General features: G+C 54.0%; 4 protein-coding genes across 4 annotated transcripts in view; 3 read left to right on the forward strand and 1 right to left on the reverse strand.

The window, feature by feature from the left end:
• Positions 1 to 5,550, forward strand: part of NXN (nucleoredoxin) — a gene marked incomplete at both ends in the record, with an annotated part of 47,622 nt that extends 42,072 nt beyond the window's left edge. The window contains 3 exons of the mRNA XM_079545103.1: positions 38 to 217; positions 2,645 to 2,769; positions 5,368 to 5,550. Coding sequence (XP_079401229.1) covers positions 38 to 217; positions 2,645 to 2,769; positions 5,368 to 5,550 — 488 coding nt within the window. The remainder of the gene's footprint in view (positions 1 to 37; positions 218 to 2,644; positions 2,770 to 5,367) is intronic.
• A 2,962-nt stretch (positions 5,551 to 8,512) lies between these two features.
• On the reverse strand, positions 8,513 to 10,791 carry MRM3 (mitochondrial rRNA methyltransferase 3; the record flags this gene model as incomplete). Its single annotated transcript, XM_079545138.1, has 4 exons — positions 8,513 to 9,081; positions 9,267 to 9,422; positions 10,216 to 10,460; positions 10,541 to 10,791. The coding sequence occupies 4 exons, from the start codon at positions 10,789 to 10,791 to the stop codon at positions 8,513 to 8,515; spliced, it is 1,221 nt and encodes a 406-aa protein (XP_079401264.1).
• A 114-nt stretch (positions 10,792 to 10,905) lies between these two features.
• GLOD4 (glyoxalase domain containing 4) lies at positions 10,906 to 14,423 on the forward strand (the record flags this gene model as incomplete). Its single annotated transcript, XM_079544946.1, has 9 exons — positions 10,906 to 10,995; positions 11,212 to 11,261; positions 11,698 to 11,818; positions 12,708 to 12,852; positions 13,051 to 13,187; positions 13,498 to 13,584; positions 13,810 to 13,923; positions 14,009 to 14,095; positions 14,358 to 14,423. The coding sequence occupies 9 exons, from the start codon at positions 10,906 to 10,908 to the stop codon at positions 14,421 to 14,423; spliced, it is 897 nt and encodes a 298-aa protein (XP_079401072.1).
• Positions 14,424 to 15,455: 1,032 nt separating this feature from the next.
• On the forward strand, positions 15,456 to 18,686 carry GEMIN4 (gem nuclear organelle associated protein 4; the record flags this gene model as incomplete). Its single annotated transcript, XM_079545020.1, has 1 exon — positions 15,456 to 18,686. One exon carries the CDS (start codon positions 15,456 to 15,458, stop codon positions 18,684 to 18,686), a length of 3,231 nt encoding a protein of 1,076 aa, XP_079401146.1.
• Positions 18,687 to 19,525: the final 839 nt, after the last annotated feature.

The following is a 19,525-nucleotide window of genomic DNA, read 5'->3' on the forward strand; positions in this document are numbered from 1 at the left end:
ACTTTGGCCACTAATCCCTGTTTTTCTCCTATCACAGGCATCCCAACACTCATTGTGCTGGACTCCCAGGGAGAGGTGATCACACGGCAGGGGCGGGTGGAGGTGCTGAATGACATCGAATGCCGAGAGTTCCCCTGGCACCCCAAACCTGTGCTGGAGCTGACGGACTCCAACGCTGTGCAACTGAACGAGGGCCCCTGCCTTGTTCTCTTTGTAGGTATGGAGCCAAATGCTGGCAGGGAGGGGTCTGTGTGCTGCGAGGGCTCTGCAGCTTGCTGCCTCCCCTTTGGGGATTCAAGAGGGTGACAGTCCTTGAACTTGCTCCCTAATGGAGTGTAGGCTGCTTGCTGCTCACAGGGGTTTGCCAGAGGCATGCCCATGATACAGCTTGCCCATGTCTGCACCTCCAACTCTGCAACTCCAGCCCTGCAGCGAGACCTGCTGGGGAGCAGCCATTTGCAGCAGAGAGGAGCTGTCATAAAAGACGCTTTAGTGGTGGCTGTGGTGAGGCATGCTAATTAATATTGAAGAGTGCTAGAAATGCACTGGTGTTGGCTGAGAGGAGGAAGGCCTTTTCTGGAGCTGATACCTGAAGCTTGGGAGGCAGAAGAGTTATAGCTGTATGCTGGCAACTGCAGCTCAGGGCTTGAATTCCATGGCTGAGCAAGGTTTGTTGGTTCTTGAGTGTCCCCTCTACATGGGGATCTGGCTGCAGGACAAAACAGACTTCCCCTCCCAAGCTGGGGTTCCTCTGCTGCTGCTTACCCACCCATGAAGCTCAGCTGTGGCTGGAGATGGGCCTGGAGCACAGCTGGGTTGTCCTAGTCCTTCCTCTCCAGCAGGAGATGGTGAAATCTCACCAGTGATCCCAATGAGCAGAAGAGCCCAGTGGGGAAGCTGCACTTGCCCTGATCAGAGTGCAGTGGGTTTGCTGAAGAGCCTGTGTCACCCTGAGCCTGCTTGCCAGGCACTGGAGCGTGCTGGGGGCTGCTGGGACGCAGTCAGGGCTTGTCCTGCTTCCTCATGCCCCCTTTGTTAGCGAAAAACCCTTTTCTGCAGCATTTATGATGTGTCTCTTGCTCTTTCCCTTCCTCCCTTTCAGATTTCCTTTTGACCCTGATTATTTATTCAGTAGAACCCAGCAGGGGATGTGAGCACTGAGCCAAAAATACTCTCCTCAAGCTGGGAGGACTCGCTCTCCACGCTGAGTGTGATTGATGGGGGCTGTCGCTGCGGGCCTCGAGAAAGAGTTATTTTTGTATTGCTCTGAGCAAAGTTTTTCTATCACCTTTCTGCAAACAGCGGCCAGGGCTCTCGCCTGGGTCCAAGGGGATGCTCAGCCTTGGTGAAAGCTGCTGGTGCTGCACTAAGTCGTGCACTGGGAACGTGGGGATGGAGGCTTCTGGCCAACCTGTGTCCAGCTGAGAGACCCCCAGCAGAACCCCCAGCAGAAGTGTCCTTACTTTTTGGGGCAGTGCAGAGCTCAGTTGTGCTTTCTGTGTTGAGCTGATGTTGGGGTCACCTGGAGACAGCAGCACCCCCAGAAAGAAGCAGCCTGAGGCACTGGGAGGGACGTGGGATTTGCTGAGTGCAGTGTGTGAGGTCGGGGCTGTGTCAGTGGGCTTAGCAAGAATCGGGGCTGAATAAATGCTGAGCGATGTACATCTGCCGCTGGAGAGTTTAGGGCTGGGTTAGCCAGAATGTTGAGGGCTGGTCTGGAGTGCAGCCAGCAGCGTTTGTTAGCAGAAAAATCAATCACTGCATAAGCCCCACAGCTCTAAGTATTTATCTCTGTCGTCCACACAGGACACATCCAACAATGCAGCATGCAGTGTCCTCAGCGTTCTTGTCTTTGCTTGAAGAAGCCAGGGAGGAGGTGGGGAAGCACTGTGCAAAAGCTCTGGTACTGGGAAGTGCCCACCAGGTGGTTCCAGGGGTTCACACGAGCTGCACACTGCCAGGCAACAAGGAGCCTGTTTTCTTGGCTTTTTTTTTTTTCGGTTTTTGTTTTAATGATTTATTATTATTTTTCTCGCTGAAAGTTGTCCCCAAATTGAAATCGTTTCATCTAGGTGCTGCTCAAGGACGCTGTCTCTCTTCTCTCCAATTCAGTATTTGAACTTCAGCGGTGGCTGGCATTTGATTGATGTTTCCATCTCTTTCTACTCTACCTCTGGCAAATCAAAGCTGCCTTTACAGAGCCGCCGCCGCGGAGACTCGAGCAGAAAAGCTGCTGAGCTGCCGTCCCAAGGCGGAGGGATGGTGGGTGGCGGGCAGGGTGGCAGGCAGCTCGTTCGTTTGGTCTTCAAAACAGCCCGACCTTTTCAAGCTGCACACCAGCTTTGTTGCTTCTGTTTGTCCCTGTGCTGCAGCAGCAGCAGCACCAAGGGAGCAAGCGGTGAAGTATTTTGGGAGCGGGCGCTGCTCTTCTGTTACATGTTTCCCTGTCTCACATGAAAAGTGCAATTCAGCTGCTCCCTAATTGCTACACAGCCGCATGGCTTTGAAGTTGCTGCTGTGTGTTCAGACTCCTATTTCCTCCTTGTTGCTGCTGTGGGGTAGAGCTGCCCGTGCCCCGGGCTGTTTGCATCTGTTTGATCCTAACCTCCTTTTTGTATCGTCTCCCCACGTCTGTGCCCTGCAGATTCAGAGGATGACGGAGAGTCGGAGGCAGCGAAACAACTGATTCAGCCCATAGCTGAAAAAATCATTGCCAAGTACAAAGCCAAAGAGGAGGAGGCACCGTTGCTCTTCTTTGTGGCAGGCGAGGTAAGCAGGAGGAGAACGTGAGGGCTCCCTGCAAGCACAGGGCTGCATCCTGCGCTGCTGGGGCTGGTGGAAACAGGGCAGTTTCCATCCTGTGTGCTGCTGAGCCACGGGCCTCAGGATGTGAGCTGGGTTGGGTAGTGCTGTCTGCTCTCCAGGTGGGTAAACTGAGACACGGAGCTGCAGCAACTCGTCATGGAACTCAGCTGAGCTGAGTGCAGCCACACAGCCTGGGTTGGATTCTAGTAGCTGAGGGATTCTTTCCCAAGTTTTGCCGTAGGTTGCCCTCAGTACTTTGAGTCTTGGGCTTGTACAAAGGTGGGAAAGCCTCAAGGCCAGGAAGGGAACTGGTGGGGACAGGCAGAGATGGGCGCTGGGAGACAGGAGTGGGTGGCAAGCTCCCACGCTGGGGCTCCCAGCTCCATGCGGCCACTTCAAACACTGGGGCTGTGTGTGCTGGCTGCACGGGCAGCACTCCCAGTCAGTCTCTGCTTTCAGTCTGTTGGCAGCCAGGTCAGCCTGGCTGTGCTTCCCACCTCACTGCAGTGCTGCTGCTTTTCTTGCCACCCTGAGTGAAGGGAAGGGACTCGCACTCCAGCCTCTTCCCTAATGGGCTGGCAGCTGCCCAAAGTCATCGCGGTGGTGCCAGCGCGAGCTGGCAGCATGGGCTCTGCTGGGAGCTGGGCCAGGCCAGCCCAGGCTGCCTGGAAGGGGAGAGGCCAGCAGAACAGAGCCCTCCCACGTCGCTGGAGAGGGTTTTCCTCATCCCAGCTTTGAAGTGAGGGACCCCAGGGTGCATTTGCCCAGTTGATGGGGCAGCCCCTGGCTGTGGTGTAGGATGAGCCTGGCCTGCAGCTGGTTTGCATGCTACTGCCTGCCCAGTTCCTGTGGAGGCAGCCCCGATCCCATGGGGAGGGATGATTTCTGTGCCGTGCAGATAATGCTGGACAAAACTGCCTTTGGGAATGGGCAGGGGCTGCCTGCGGAGCAGATCTACAAGGCCTGAGGTTTGGCTGCTGTGCTGTAAGGTGCTTTGTCACAGCACTCCCTCCTCTTGGGCTTCACCCACCCTGTGGGAAATGAATGTTTCCCAAGCTGCCACGCTACTGGTGGCTGGTCTGGTGCTGGGAATGTGGTGCAGAGTGCCCAGAGCCAGGGTTCTGCTCTTGGCCTTCAGGGAAGTGGGACACTCTTGTCCTGTGTGTAGCATTTCACCCTTCTATAGGCTTGCAAACCGGAAAGGTTTTGCGTCAGGCTCTAAAAAAGCTCCTGGCTCCCCTCCTGTGGGACCCAGGAAGGTGGGAACTGCCATGCTGCTGTGCGCTTGCTCGCCCGCCCGGCCTCCATGCTCACGTCACAGCCGCAGTGCGCACCAGCGGGTCCCCCGGAGCCGCCCAGCACACAAAGAGGCCTGCGATGCCGCACTGGGCTCCCCCCACACTGAGCCCCCACCAGCACCACCCACAGCCCCTTAGGCCCCCTCCACCCAGGCACTTGTGCTCCCATGGCCATGACGGGTCTCTGAAAGTCCCAACTCGGCCCCACGCCCTTGAATGAGTCTCTTGTTGGAAGGGCTCTATGGTGAGGGTCTGGGAGCTGCCCCCCTCCCCCAGAGCCTGCGAAGCGTTTTCCTCCTGCTTGCTGGCTGCAGCTGAAACATTGCTGCTATTCATGCGGCTCCCGACATCCCTGCGGCAGCAGGGCCGAAGAATGGGGAGCATCCGGCACGTCCCATTCATCCGTCACCTCAATAGCCCTGGCTGCTGGCCTCGGGTCTCCGTTGGCCCCAGTGCACAATGCAACCAGGCCGCGGCCGGAGCAGGCGCCTCCCATTCCTCTGCCAGCGCCTTTGGGCCAGTTTTGCATTGATTAAAAGGTTTCAGTTGCTTTGCAGCGATCACATAAAGGACGAGGCATCCCAACACCTCGGCTCTTGGCCGGTCCCAGAGGTGGGAAGCGCTGGGGGCCGAGGTCACGGGCCCAGCCCTGCTCTCCCTTCCCTGCCACGTGGTCCTGCGCCAGAAAACCCTGCAGTGGAAGGGGAGGCGCGATAGGAACCACCCTGCCGGCCGCCGCCCCGTGCTGCATTGCTCCCAGCCGCCTCTGGATTCCTTTATTTCCATCGCTGCTGTTGGAAAACTGCTCAGAGAAATGCCCGGTTTCATTGCCCAGGCAATCTGGACGCGGCCCCTGTGTGTCCCCACATTTCCCTGCCATGCTCAGGAAATGAATTGCCCCAGCACCGACGTTTGAATTCCACAGTCCCAGCAGTGATAAATGAGTTTTTCCCTTTTGTGATTTGTCTGGCTGCTGAGCGCGTTGCTTGAGTGTGCTGTGGGTTCTGGGCCTGCACTCACGCACACTGTGGGTCTGCCTGTGGGGTGAGAGGTCCTGGGGGGTATGAAACAGAGGAAGGAAGGGGCTGGAGAGGGGTAAGAAGAAGCAGGGTGAGAGCGAAGCCTGGGTTTGCTCTGTGGGTAGGTGGTAGGGCTCAGCATGGCGCAGCGCAGCGCTCTGTGGGATGTGCAGCATGGCAGCAGTGCTGCTCCTGGATGTGTAGCTCTGCTGATGCTCCTCTCTCCCTCTCGTTTTGGCCTCCAGGATGACATGACTGACTCTCTCCGGGATTACACCAACCTGCCTGAGGCTGCACCCCTGCTCACCATCCTGGACATGTCGGCCAGAGCCAAGTATGTGATGGATGTGGAGGAGATCACGCCGGAGATCGTGGAAGCCTTCGTCAGCGACTTTCTAGCAGACAAGCTAAAACCCGAGCCCATCTAAGGGAGCTTCTGCACCCACAGACATTATTTAAAACTAGGTCTCTCTTCCGCCGCTCATGGATTCTCCAGCGTGTTCTCACGCCCGACCCAGTATCCAACCTTCTTGTGGTGCCTTGTTCTACGCAGTGAATCCTTCTCCTAAGCAAACTCCTTGAGATGCACTTTCAGCAGGGAGTCGTTGGCGTTCGGAGACTTCGCTTGTGCTTCGTGGTGATATATTCTCTAATAACCAGGCCAGAACTGTTACCGTACTTACTTTATACATGGCACTAGCTAGCAGGCAAATCTTTTTGCATGGTGTTCTTCCCAACGTATGCATCAGGCGGTGGATGGGGTTCTCGGGGCTCTTTTTTTTTTCCTCCTTCTCCCTTTTCTTTCCTTTCCTACAACCTCTGCTGACTAAATTACTTTAAGGAAGCAATAAGGAAATTGTCCCCTTTGCCCCTGCCCCACCTTCCTTCCCCACTTGAGTAACAGTGCCCTGATGAGGCCAAACAAAGTCTTAACTGCTGACAACCTCTGAAAGACCACAGCGCAGCCGGGCTTTTCCTCCTCGGGGTGAGAACTTCCTGGGTAGTTTTCCCACCCCACACACCGACAGCCTTATGCAGCATTGGCTGCGCACACTGGGGCAGTCCAACACCCCCGTGGCACACAGATATCCCTCCTGCACTGAGCCAGGAGCAGAACACCACCAGGCTGCCCTCGTCTCCCCGTGGTCTCTCCCTTGTGCTCTCCCTAACCCCTCTCCCTTTCCTGTTCCTTCTCTCTGGTATCAATTGTCGACCCTTCTATGTTAGTTGTTTTTTGTAGGTGTGTCCCAAACCTGACAGTAATGGTGCTGTTCTTTAAAAAAAAAAAGAAAGAAAAAAAGAAAAAAAAAAAAAAAAAAAAAGATTCCAGTCCTTAGCAGCACAGCCAAGCCCTCCCGAAAGTGACGTTGTAAAAACTGTACATGGTGATTGGAACTTTGTAATAAAACTGATCGAATAACCGAGCTGGGAGGTGCCGGTTGCCGCGTCCCGCAGCCCAGCACAGCCCCCGGTGCTGTTTCCATCAGGGCGGTGTCCTGGAGCTCAATAGTGGGCGTTGTGTGAGCCACCACGTTTCCTTTCAGCTCGTTTGTCAGCAATGGCAGGATTACAGCCTCTCCCTTTATCACTGTTACAGTAACCCACCCTGGCAGGAGTTGGGAAAAGCAGCCAAGTGCGGAAAAGGCAGAAATGGTGTAAATCTCTCTTGTTGTTTTGCACGTTTCAGATTCTCGTGTTCGGTGCTGGTTAGCTGAGCTGTGAGGCGGTCAGGAAGCAGCAGCACGGTGGAGCTGTCAGCCACAACTCACTGCCCTCCCCAGCACTAGGCTGGAAGGTGGGCTCAGCCCTGCTTCCGTAGTGCCCCCGATGAGCTGAATTAACTCAGATCCCCTCTTTTCTGGGGATTTTGTGAGGGAACAATGCTTTGGTGTGTTACCATCCACCTCAGGGTTAAGGGAGCGCGCAGTGCGATTGCAGTCCCAATTCTTGCTGCGTGTGGAGCAGCTAGGCAATAGAATCACTTCCAGACCCCACTGCCACCTAGCGCACGTTGTCTGTGTACTGCAGGTCCTGCTGGTTTGGGGGCAATCTCGTGTTTGTGGTTTGAAAAACAGTTACAGTGAGGTTGGAACTGGAACCGCGGTGTCTGTAGTGTTTGGTCATGCAGCAGTGGCTGATGTTTGTAGGCAGGGAGAGCCCGTATTTGTTTCCCTCTGGACACTGCGGTTGGGGCTCCCAGAGAGGCAGCAATGCCTGCCACGGTCACGCTGGTCACTGCTTGGTAGGAACTGGAGCAAAGCAGCAATTTTCTGCCCTAGAATTGGGTTGTATGGGGTCGATTTGATGGGAACCAGGACAGAACCAGTCTGTGGGGATAGAACTGGTTGGCTGGAGCACTTTCAGCTGTGAGCTAACACCGGCTTAGTCCTCAGCTATCAGGGCTTAGGTGTGGAGGAGGCTGGCTGTCTGGGTGTCTCACAATCAGACCTATCAATGACCTTTCGGTGGTAACACGAAACAGGAGCCAGCAGTGGCTGAGTGAGCAGCTCATGCAACTCACAGCCAGTGAAGGCAGGTGGCAGCCAGTGCTGTCACAGGAGCTGTCAGCCAACACACAGCTGTCAGGGAAGCTGAGAGCATCGTGCAACGTGGGCAGGAGCCCCCAGTCCTGCAGCAGAGGAGGGTGTTAGTGCAAGCTAATACTGTCCTCAAGGAGACATGGACAGGGCCCCCGGTTTTATTTCACTGTGAACATCCATCTGAGGAGCAGCAGTGCCTGCAGCTCCCTCTTCCAGTCCCTCATTCATAATTTATCAGTGCTGAGGCCCAGCTGCCAGAGCTGAGCTGCATGGGACAGGCACTGCCACCTCCTGGCAGTAGCACAGTTCTTGGTGCTCTGCTGCCTTGCATCATGGTGGGGTGCCTGATGAGGCACAGGGTTTGTGTAAGCATGGACAGGAGCTGCTCAGGTGGCAGCTGTCTGGCATTCCTAACCCAGAGCCACAAGTACAGTGGCTCCTTTGTCCCCAGGCAAGCAGTCCAGCAGTACTGGTGGTTGCACAGCCTAAGGGCTGCAAGAGGAATGACGTGCTTTGCCAGCAGCATCCTGGCCAGGCTGGCACTGATGCTACTGCAGCTGCTATGTGGGGTTTGGTGTGAATGGAGCTCTGCTCATCTCTCTGCAGCATTCCTGGTGAGGCACAGGGCAAGCTGTGTCCCTCCTCCCACCCCCAGTGCACACACACACAGGTAAGTTGGGGAGCTCATGCTCCACTTGCACTAGCATGGAACAAGAGAGGCTAGCTCCAGGCGCAGCTATTTAACAATCTCTTAGCAAACAAAACAGACCAGGCTGCTCTTTTATTAATTAATTCCTCTGCGGAGTGCCAAAGGGAAGGGGTGCTGCTTCAGCACCCAAGTCTCAGCAGTTTATCCCACTACTGGGAACTTCTGCCTTTCATCTTCTTGCTTGTGCCTCCTCCACTGCAACTGCCTTTTCCCTTCAAACAGCACTATGGCAGCAGCTACAGCAGAGTTCAAACTGTCCACACCAGGCACCACAGGGATGACCAGTCTCTTCCCACCTGTGCTGGCTGCAAGGTGAAGCGCGTCTGGGCTCAGGCCGTGGGTCTCTCCACCAACCACGACTGCTGCTGGGGACCGTATCCAGTTCTCATAGTAATACTGTGCAGCAAGCTCCGAGGCGCAGACGCCCTCCCTTCCCTCCTCATCCTCATGTTCAGGAGGAGCAGCCTTGCGTTTGGGTTTTACAGGAGCCTTTGGGTTGCCAGAAGGGGAGCCAGACCTGCCAGCTCCCTGGGACGTGGGTTCTGTCTCAGCCTGAACCCCTGGGTCTTTGTTGTCAGCCACGCAGACCCGCACACCAGAAGGAAGGTTGCTGGGAACAGATTCCCAGTCCAGATTGGCAACAATGGGCACTCGGAAGTGAGCTCCCATGCCTGCACGAAGCACCTTTGGCTCCCATGGATCCACACAGCCTGAGACAGGGGAGGAAAACAGTGACAGTGCAGCAGTTCCAGCAAAGACTCAGGAACTGCTTCCCACAGCAAAACCTGTCTGGGCTGGACACTGCTTACAAATTCCATGAAACAACATCTTTAAGCACTGCCTTACCCCAGAGATCTGTCAAACTAAACACCTGTCCTGGAAAAAAGGCCCTTACCTTTGGTTAGCAACACTTTTTCACAACCTGCTCCTGCTGCAGATCTCAGAATAGTCCCCAGGTTTCCTGGATCCCGGATGTTGTCGCAGATGAGAACTAGGGGCAGCTGGGCAGCAGGGTAGGACATCTTGGCATGGTCAGGCTTGGAGAAGATCCCTGAAGAGACAAAGTGCTGATGAGCTTTGGGTGATGCACCACAAAGAGAGGGCTGGCTGTCATAGCTGTAGATGTGCAGGAGAAAGCCCCAGGGAATCACAGAATCATTAAGGTAGGGAAAGACCAGAAAGACTCCTGAGTCCAACCCCACCTAATTCCCTCCAGGCCCCCTGAACCGTGTTCCTCAGTGCCTCATCTCCATGGTTCTCAAATGCCTCCAGGGATGGGGACTCCCTCGCTTCATGGGGCAGCCTGTCCCACTGCTTGACCACTCTTTCAGAGAATAAGCTTTCAAATATCTAACCTGAACTTCCCGTGGTGCAACTTGAGACCATCCGCTCTTGTCCTATTGCTGTTACGTGGGAGCACAGACCAGCCCCCACCTCACTACAATCTTTCAAGTCACTGTAGAGATCAATGAGGCCTCACTCACGAGGCCAAGGGATCTGAACCATCCCAATTCACTCACCTGCTCCTTCTAAGATTTCTGCTCCACACCCTGCACAGCTCCATTGCCCATCTTTGGACACACTGCATAAGGGACATTTGTGAAGAGTTTGTCACTCCACAGAGAGAACCATTTCCCAGCAGAGCTAAAGCAGCGTGCTGTGACAATCGAGCATTAGCACCCTGTACGACTCCAGCAGCCGCTTTCACAGCTCTCACAGCAGAAGGGAGCTGTGTTTGACACGCTGCCAGAGCTGCTAGAAGCCAGAGATCGTGGTTATCCGCTTATCAGCTGTGGAATGACTTCCCTCTGAGCACCGTTGTCACTGTTTCTATCGCATCTCACCTATCATCCCCTGCGGGGCCACCACGTCGGACCAGCACTTGATGTCCTCGAACCTCACCCTCACCAGGCGGGCTCCCTTCAGCGGTGCCGGCGGCAGCTCCCTCAGGTGCAGGGCGGTGCTGAAGAACAAAGCCCGGGGCACGGCGCCCGCCTCCAGCGCGTCCCGGATCAGCCTCTGCCCCTCCAGCAGCACTTTCCCGTGGCGGTCGCGGAAACTCCGCGACTTAGCGATGGTCACCACTTTTCTGGGGAGAAAACGAGGGTAGAAAGCGTGAGGTGAGGGGAGCGCTGCCGGGACGGGGCCGCTCCCGCCGTCGCGCCTCACCCCAGGCTCCTGTCACCGGGCGACGCCTTCTCGTACCACAGCCCGGGCCCCGCCGAGTCCCGCTCCACAGCCGGGGGAGGCGGATGGTGCTCCACGGGGCTCTGCTGCGCCTCGGCCTGCTCCTTCCGCGGCGGCAACACCCGCACAGGGCTGCGCCTCAGCGCCCGCACCCAACGCCGTCCCGGGGCCGCCCCACCGGGCCCCGCCAGCGCCCGGCTCAGCACCGGCACGGCGCGCCTCAGCGCCGCCATCTTGATCCGCGACGTCACAGCTGCGCCGCCGTCTCCGAACGTCATCACTGTGCGCGGCGGGAAGGTCGGGCTCGATGACGTCATCTTTCTGCGCGACGGGACGGCGGCGGAGCGATGGCGGTGCGGCGCGCCTTGCACTTCGTGTTCAAAGTCGGCGACCGCGCGCGGACTGCGCGCTTCTACCGGGAGCTGCTGGGCATGAACGTGAGCGCCGTGCGGGGGGCGGGAGGGGGGGAGGACTGAGCGGGAGCGCGGCCCTCAGCCCCGGGGAGACGCCCTGCGCTGCGGGAGGAGGGTGAACCGGGCGGAATCGCGTTTGCTCTTCTTTTAGACAGCGCAGCCCCCAGCTCGTCCCGTTTACCCCCCTCCTCCCCTTTTTTTTCCCTTCTATCTTTAATATGTGTACGTTTAATTCGTAAGGTTCTGAGGCATGAGGAGTTTGATGAAGGCTGTAAGGCCAGCTGCAATGGGTAAGTGCGTTGCCCGAAGCGCTCATTTCCCGTAAGGCACCTCCCTGTTCTGCCCCGGTATTTAACGGAAGAATCCACGTGGTATTAAAAATTCACCCCGTGGTGCCATTTCTGTGTCAGCGTGGGGTCTGCATTTGGGCTCTGGTATAGCTGTGTTATGTTGTGTTCTAATACCGAACCTCCAGAATGAAACTGTTGGGGTTGGACATGGGGATCTTGGTTGTTTTTTCCCACCTGAATAATTCCGTAATTCTACAGTCATGGCAGCTTTACCCACAACAGCCCCAAGAACTCTCTGTAAGTGTCAGCTCCTTTCCAATGGGAGGTGCCAGGTTAGCTGTGCCATTTGTTCTTGAAATGATGTTCTTTGCTGAAGCATTCATGGTTGCATTTATTGGTGTTTATTTCTCATATTCATTCCAAATAAATCTTCTAGCCCTTACGATGGAAAATGGAGCAAAACAATGGTGGGCTATGGGCCAGAAGATGACCACTTTGTTGCAGAGTTGACTTACAACTATGGTATTGGAGAGTATCGCCTTGGCAATGACTTTCTGGTATGTGCTAAGCTCAGCAAAACCTTATTATGATAAGTGCTTTCATTTTCTCATTAGGAGTCTCTTATATGGCTTATAACAGGTTTTTTTTTTTAATACTATTTGATTTATTGAACCCTTCTTATTCGTGCATTTTAGTTGTCTCTAAGGTGGAAGAGCAAAAGGTAGAGGAGCTTTGTGTTCATGTAGGATTGTGGAAACGCTTCCTTCAGCACCTCCCCACCCGTGGTTGCTGTGTGTTTGCTGACAGATCCAGCTTGAAGTGGTCAGCTAAGAAGAATCATGCTGTAGGGACACTCATTTGTTATTACTTATTCATTTGTTAGCTGATGGTTAATGTGTTTGCTCACTGTTTCTGTTGAGCTAATGTTTTTCCTTGAGTTTGAAGAATGTTGAGGATCAGGTGCATGGAGCCACAAACATCTCCCTAAGCTGGTAGAACAGCCGGGATTTGGTTTTCTGCTTCTGTACATTGCATTGACACAAATTCTTTTCCCATTACATTTCCCTTTGGCGTGAAAGAAGAGTAGAGTAGTATGTCCCAGAAACATGGGAGATGCAGGGTTAGCCTAAGCTTATTTTCTAGGAGCAAGTTACCTGCTTCTCAGGAGGTTGTGTGGTCAGTGTGCTTTATAAAGTAATCTGGCTTGTTTCTGTAGAGGCAGACTTTCCAAAGGTAGGGCTTCACCCTATCTGGGATGGTCAGATATCCTTGACCACAGCCACAGACTGTGGCTAACAGAGCCTGGAAGGGTGAAAGCAGTGAAGAGTGAGGTCTTCCTGCTGATGCACGTGGATGAGAGTTGCTGTGTCAGCACAGCTGAGGGAGGTGGTTTTTCGGCTGTTGTTGCACCAGTGGATTTATTGTTGTCTTTTCTGTTCTTGGCAGGGCATAACCCTGGTGTCCAGCCAGGCTGTGAACAATGCTAAGAAGATGGGGTGGCCCCTCAAAGAAGTCACAGCCGGTGTGTTTGAAACTGAAGCCCCAGGTGGATACAAGTTCTACTTGGAAGACAAGGAACAGAAAAAGCAAGGTGAAATAAATGTACACGTGCTCTTCTTTGTGTTCAGAAGATATTTACAAGTTGGATGTGCGTTTGTCTCAATGGCATTTTATGAAACAGGGCCTATATTGTTATTTCGTTATTGCTTTTCTCCTTAAGATTATAAAACAATGCAATTAAAACCATGATTTATCTTGGAACTATTCTCCATTTACTGCACTCCCACAGATCCTGTGCTAAAGGTAACCTTGGGTGTCTCTGATCTGCACAAGTCTGTTAATTACTGGTCTCATTTGCTTGGGATGAAAATATATGAGAAGGATGAAGAAAAACAGAGGGTTTTGCTGGGCTATGCGGATAACCAGGTTAGTTCTGTAGAAAGCCTTCCAGTTCTTTAAGAGTCACGTCATAGAAAGCTCTCATTTCATGAGAACAGGATCTAAATCTCATGATAGAAACAACTGTGCACTTCAGAGCCTGAATGCTTTAATTTAACTGCTTTTTCTTCTTTTTTTTACAACCAAAAGCTGTGGTTTGCTCTGGGAATTTTGATTCATTGGGAAATACTTGTAAGGGCAGCGTTGAAACAATCTGCAACAATGAGAAGCTGGAGCAAATGTGGCGCTGAGAGCAGTGTTCCATGCAAGCTTGTTAGGTTTTCTTGTTTTCCTTCAGTGTAAGCTGGAGCTGAAGGCTGTTGGAGGAGCAGTGGATCATGGAACAGCATTTGGAAGGATTGCCTTTTCCTGTGCCAAGGAAGAGGTAATCATCATGCTTTCATTACCTCTCTCGTCATCCAGCTGAGTAGTGGGAGATAGGTGTCTACTACTAGCAAAATCTCTCAGAATTGATCAAAGTAACAGTGATCAACTTCTCACAGTGGAAATGCAATGGAGTTGCAGGTAATAGGAAACTGTAACTGAGAACAGCCTGAATACATCCTGGCTTCATCTGACTGGGGCTGGTGTTGTTTGTTTTCTGTTTAAGTTGCCAAACATTGAAGCACTGATGAAAAAGGAGAACCAGAAAATTTTAACGCCTCTGGTTAGCTTGGACACACCTGGCAAAGCTACAGTGCAAGTGGTCATTTTGGCTGATCCTGTGAGTAGCATCAGAAATAGTAATAAAGTCAGTTTAATTTCTCTGCCCCGGTTATCTGCCTGACTTGCTGTTAAATTTGGCTTAGGATGGCCATGAAATCTGTTTTGTGGGAGATGAAGCATTTCGAGATCTGTCCAAAGTGGATCCCAATGGTGACAAACTGTTAGATGATGTAAGTAATGTTCTGCCTTTTGTTTTCATCCTGATCACAGCCACCTGTAGAATCGAATTTTCTTTGCAGCAGAAAATATTGGCTGTCAGTGCCTGTTTTCATTAGTAGCACACAAGAAACAGTTTCTTCATCAAGATAACTTTCCTCTGGATTGTAGAGCCTTACAGTCAGCCTGTTGTTGTGGGGCAGGGTGGTGAGAGTGGGCAGCCCAGTGTTTGGAATGGCTGAGTCAGCCAAACATGCTCATGTTTTCATTTTGCAGGCTATGGCAGCTGACAAGAGTGATACGTGGTTTGCTGCCCGAAATATGAAGAAGGTGTCTGCATAGCTGGAGGAGGAGCCGGGCTGGCTGGTTGTCATGCCTTAGTTTTCATCTGGGCAAAACTTGCTGTGCTGTCCGTCCCATGGGAGGGTGCAGTCATGTCCCATGCTCTTCTGTTGGTTCCTTTTCAGCTTGTATCTCTTTCATTTCAAGCTCCTCTTTATTTTCAATCAAATATCATGTGCTCCTTCATACGTGAAAAGTGAGGAGGATGTCGAGCACGTGGCTTCCAATAGGGGAGCTGCAGGCTAACACCTCGTGTATCTCTAGTTTGGTTGCACTTGAAGGAGAAGTTGCCAGATTGATTAGAATACCCAGATCTGTAATTAATGAGCTGTAGCCCTCCTGACTGCAGTGCAGGGCTGAGATTTTGGGGTATCAGCAGCTGTAGTGCCTGGCATTGTTGGGCAGGCTGTTTGTTTTTGATCTCTCTATGAAAATCAACAGCACTGGCAGTCGTTGCACCGTGTCAGTGCCTGCAGTGAATATTCCGAATGGAAACAGTGCTTGATGTGACGGTGTTGCGTTGGCATTGATGCAGTCAATGAGTTGGGGCCGGATCAGGGCTGGTGCTATTGTTGGAAATTTGCCTTTACTTGAATAAAAGTAATGAGCAACGTCCCCTGGGAGTCTGTATTGAGACTGCTGCTCTTTAACATCTTTATCAATGACATCAACAACGGAATCCAGTTTGCTGATGACACCAAGCTGAGTGGTGAGGTTGATGCGGTGGAAGGAAGGGATGCCGTTCAGAGGGACCTCAGCAGGCTTGAAAGGTGAGCCCGGGTGAACCTGATGAGGTTCAGCACAGCAAAGTGCAAGGGAATATTGGTGGCCCCGCACGTGGCAGGGGGTTGGAGCTTCATTGATCCTTGAGGTCCCTTCCAACCCGGGCCGTTCTGTGTGTCCTTCCAACCGCGGCTGAATGGGGGGGGGGCGGGAAACCTCCGCTCCGCCAGGGGGCGCTGTGGGACCGCGGCGGCCGCCTGCTCTGACGGAGCGCAGCGCGCGCCGCGTTGTCTGCCCGGAGCCGCCGCCATGGAGCCGGGCGGCGGGAGCGGGGAGCGGGTCGCGCCTTGGGGCGTATGCGAGGAGACCGCCATCCTGCACGGCGCCTTCCTGCTGGCTTCCAGGCTTCTCCAACCGCGGCCTCTGCGGGAGCTGCGCAAAGCCGAATGGCCGCTGGTCGGGCCGCCCATCACCGACGCGCTGAGGGAAATCGGCGCCCGCTGCCCCTCGCCGCGGCAGCACGGGCTGTGGAAGCAGGAAGCCGTGGCCATCGTGTGGGCCAAGGTGCTGCTGCCCGCCCCTCCCGCCGCCTCTCTGGACCGGGAATGGAAGGAAGACGCCTTTTTCTCCGTGGGCGCGATGATCCCCGACGTTAACCGCACGGTTCTCTTCGAGCTGGTGAAAGCCCTGGCCGCTCCCCGGCTCTTCGTGCAGCTGCTGCTGGCGCTGCCGCACGCCGTGTGCCGGGCTGAGCTGCGGCGCCTGGTGCGGTACGTCGGGCAGGACACGGCTCCGTCGGATGTCGGATTCCTCCTGGATGTGTGGTGGGAGGCGATGAGACAAGGGCGGGATCCGGAGGACGGCACTGTCGCCGCGTTCGGCTCCCTCGTGCGTGAGCACGGCTGTGAGCACGGCTGTGAGCGCGCTCTGGATGATGGCTTGCGGCCACCGAAGCGGTTCAAGGAGGATCCCTGCTCTCTGGATGGCTCTTCTGCCGCTAACAGCCTGCTCGTGGTCCTCTTCGAGGGGTTAAAGCAGACCTACGGGAGCATCGCCTCACCGCGCGTGAAGTGCTACGCCCTGGGCAACCTGGTGGAGCTGCTGTCTGTGTTCACCGAGCTGGAGCCGCAGGGCAGCCCCCTCACCGTTGCAGAGTACCTGGCCAAGATCAGCTCGGTGGTCAGCCTCTGGAACAGTGATGCTGAAAGCCAGCACCACCACAGCGGGCTGGACGAGAAAGTGAAGGAAGCTGAGAGGACCGTGAGCTTCTCATCCATGGCTAAGCTGTCACGTGAAGAACTCATAGCTGGCTTGGACTTTCTGCACAGCTTGTTGCGTGCCTGGGGAGAGGAGCTGCAGGGCGTCCTGAGCAGCACAGAGAATCAATGCTATGAGAGCTGCTGGCTCCTTGATATTCTTCCCACCTTCAGGAAGGCCCTGGTTTGCTTCTCTGAGACTGGAGACCTGAGTGAGGATGAGATGCGTGTTGCATTAGAACTGGCACAGACAATTGATGACTTTCTCAGGGAGATAAGCACCACTCAGAAGAACAAAGATTTGGACACCAGCCTTGCATCTTCAGTTGCCATGACAATCATTGAGCAAAAGCTGAACCGGCACATGGAGATGTGCTCCATTTTTGCTTCTGAAAAGACCTGGGCCTTTTCGAAAGACTGGGTTGACTGCCTTGTGAAAAACAGAGCTCTTTTCCAGAAACCGGAGCTAGTTTTGAAATTGCTGGAGACTGTGGTGAACTTTGCCACATCCTGCAAAGACAGGGAGGCCCAAGAGATGCAGATGCAAGTGACCAAAACCATCGTGGAATGTTACAGTGAGCTTTCACTGACAGACAAAAACGAAGTGATCTCGGGTGTTCTGGAGGCTTGGGGTGGGCCAGGGCTCTCCCTGAACTTGCAGGTTGTCGTGGATGGATTCCAGGAGGACCTCAATGTGACCTTCAACCAGATCACCAAAAGTGTATCTGATGAAGGCCTTACCAGGGCTGTGGCTGCTGTGGCTAAGCTTGCTCTGCTGCACCCTGAGGCCACTGTGAAGCAGATTTGTAGTCTTGCTGTAGTCAACCTAGGAGCACACCAGTTGCTGGCGCAAATCCTCCGCTCTTTCCCAGCACTGAGCTTCCTAGAGATGCATGATGATCCAAGCAGACCACGCAGTCTGGTGGTACGGTGCCTGAAGGAGGCAGCGTGGGAGAAGCTTTCCTCTGCAAGGGAGGAGGAGCAGTTTCTTGAGTTTTTGGCCTTTCTCATGCAGCCAAGTTCAGCTGCCCCGCTTGTATCACCTGCAGAAGTGACCAAAGCTTTTGTCCTTCCCTATTTGAAATCAGAGTGTGCTCAAATTGAGCTGAGCCTGCAGATCCTCAGTAAAGTTTTGGAGATACAGCCCTACCCAGAAGAGCACTGGATCAAGTCCTGCCACCCGTTCCCACTTCTCCTCAGCCTCTGCAAGCTTCTAGATGGCTACACAAAGTACTGGCATCAGCCCAAGGAGCAGCTCTTCCCATCCCTGGAGATCAAAGACCTGGTGCTGAATGTCCTCGGCCGGCTCTGTGAGGTAATGACTCCAGAAACTGCCTCCTCCCCAGAGGTTTGGGTCCAGTCTCTGGCCTGGCTTCACAGGAAGGTGGCATCACTGGACTGGACCATTGGTCTCCGTTTGAAGAAGTTTTATGGAGAGCATTTCAAGAATGAGGTCCCAGCAACGCTATTTGAGATCTGCACGCTCCCTGAAGACGAATGGACATCCCAGCCTTTGCCAGCCTACGGGCCGGGCAGCGGGCTGCTGGCATGGATGGAGTGCTGCTGTGTGTCCACTGAGCTCAAAGATACGATGCTCTCACTCCTCGTGGTCAACGTGGACAACCCTGAGGAAGTGAATCTCTTTAGCAAAGGCTTCCTGGTGGCTTTCATACAGGTCCTCCCTTGGTGCAGCCGCAGTGAATGGAAGAGGCTTGTGCACGTGGTCACAAACCTGCTGGAGAGGCAAGTGTTGCATGTGCCCTACACACTGGAGTACGTGCAGTACATGCCCCTGCTGAACCTCCGGCCGTTTGCCTGCTACCTCCAGCTCTCCGTGCTCTTCCTGAGGGGCTTCCAGCTCCTCTGCAGCTCCAGCTGTTCCACCTGGCTGCCACCACAGGCTTGGCTCCACGTGGTCCAGCTGTACTGCAGCAGCCTCACGGACCTGCTGAGCTCCATCAAGAGCGCCACAGGGTCTCCCTTGCACCCCGCTGAAGACAGGAGCTCCACAGAGGAGGTGTCTTTTGTCTGCATCCAGGTGTTTTGCCACCTCCTGCACGTTGCAGCCATGCTGCCTCCAGATAGTGGGTGCACTGAGCTGCTGGTGGTGGTGGCCTTGGAGGTCCTCTCTCAGTACGAGGTGTTCAGCTCTGCAGATTCGTCCCCCAGCAACGTGCTGAGGAGAGCCAACGAGAGGCACTTCCTGGAGTCCATCACTGACAACATCAGGGACAAGGCACTGTGCAGCCCCCTCCTGCAGAAGCTCAGCAAGCTGGGTGCTTAGGCAGCCCACTCGGCCAGGGATAGCCTGAAGAGTTAAAGGGAGAATCATAAGAGAGCACTGACCCTGCTGCAAGGGACCACTATGTGGAAAGCTGTAAGATCTGTAATAAACCTCATCTATTTTTCACTTTTGAACTCATTTCTTCCCTGCTCTGTTCTCTCGAAGCCTCTCTAAACAGCAAAGCAGCCATGTAAACAGCTGTAGACAACTACTGCTGCTGCAAGCTGCCAGTCCCTTGGCCCCAACCTTGCCCAATAGTGGTCTGGAGTTGTAGTGAGCTCTGGCACTCTGGTATCAGGGAAGTACTTCTGTTGGGCTGCCCTCTCCTCACCACAGCCACGCTGCTGTTTGTGTCAGAGCAGCGTGCTCTGCAGGATGAGCAGGCACCTTGGGCAATAGGTGTGGGCTGCTGCCTTGGGGTGGGTGCCCAGTGGCAAACTGCTGCTTAAGTGCCTCCCCACCCAGAAATGAATGGCACGTGGGAGGGAGGCATCCGGTGGTGTGACTCAGGATAGAAGTCTTTATTGATCTCTTCTGATAGGTGCAGTAGTAAATGGGGCAGTGTTAGTGCAAACTGAGATGCCTCAGTGGATTTTTTTTTTTTTTTTGTCTTTACATAAGGCACGTTATCTGTAATAAAAACAGCAGTATACAAATATTTGCAATGGGTAGCAAGCGGTTTATAACAGCAGCTTGTCTCAATGGTTAATGTAACAGTAGTGCTTGTGCAATAACCGACTGCGTGCTGGAAGAGGCTTTTTTAAAATTATTATCATTCTTTCCAGCCTGCACAGCCATGGCTGGGACAAGATCTGACACCCAAAAGAAATGATTCTCCC

The sequence above is a fragment of the Tetrao urogallus genome (genome assembly GCF_951394365.1).
Source record: "Tetrao urogallus genome assembly, chromosome: 20".
NCBI classification, from domain to species: Eukaryota; Metazoa; Chordata; class Aves; order Galliformes; family Phasianidae; genus Tetrao; species Tetrao urogallus.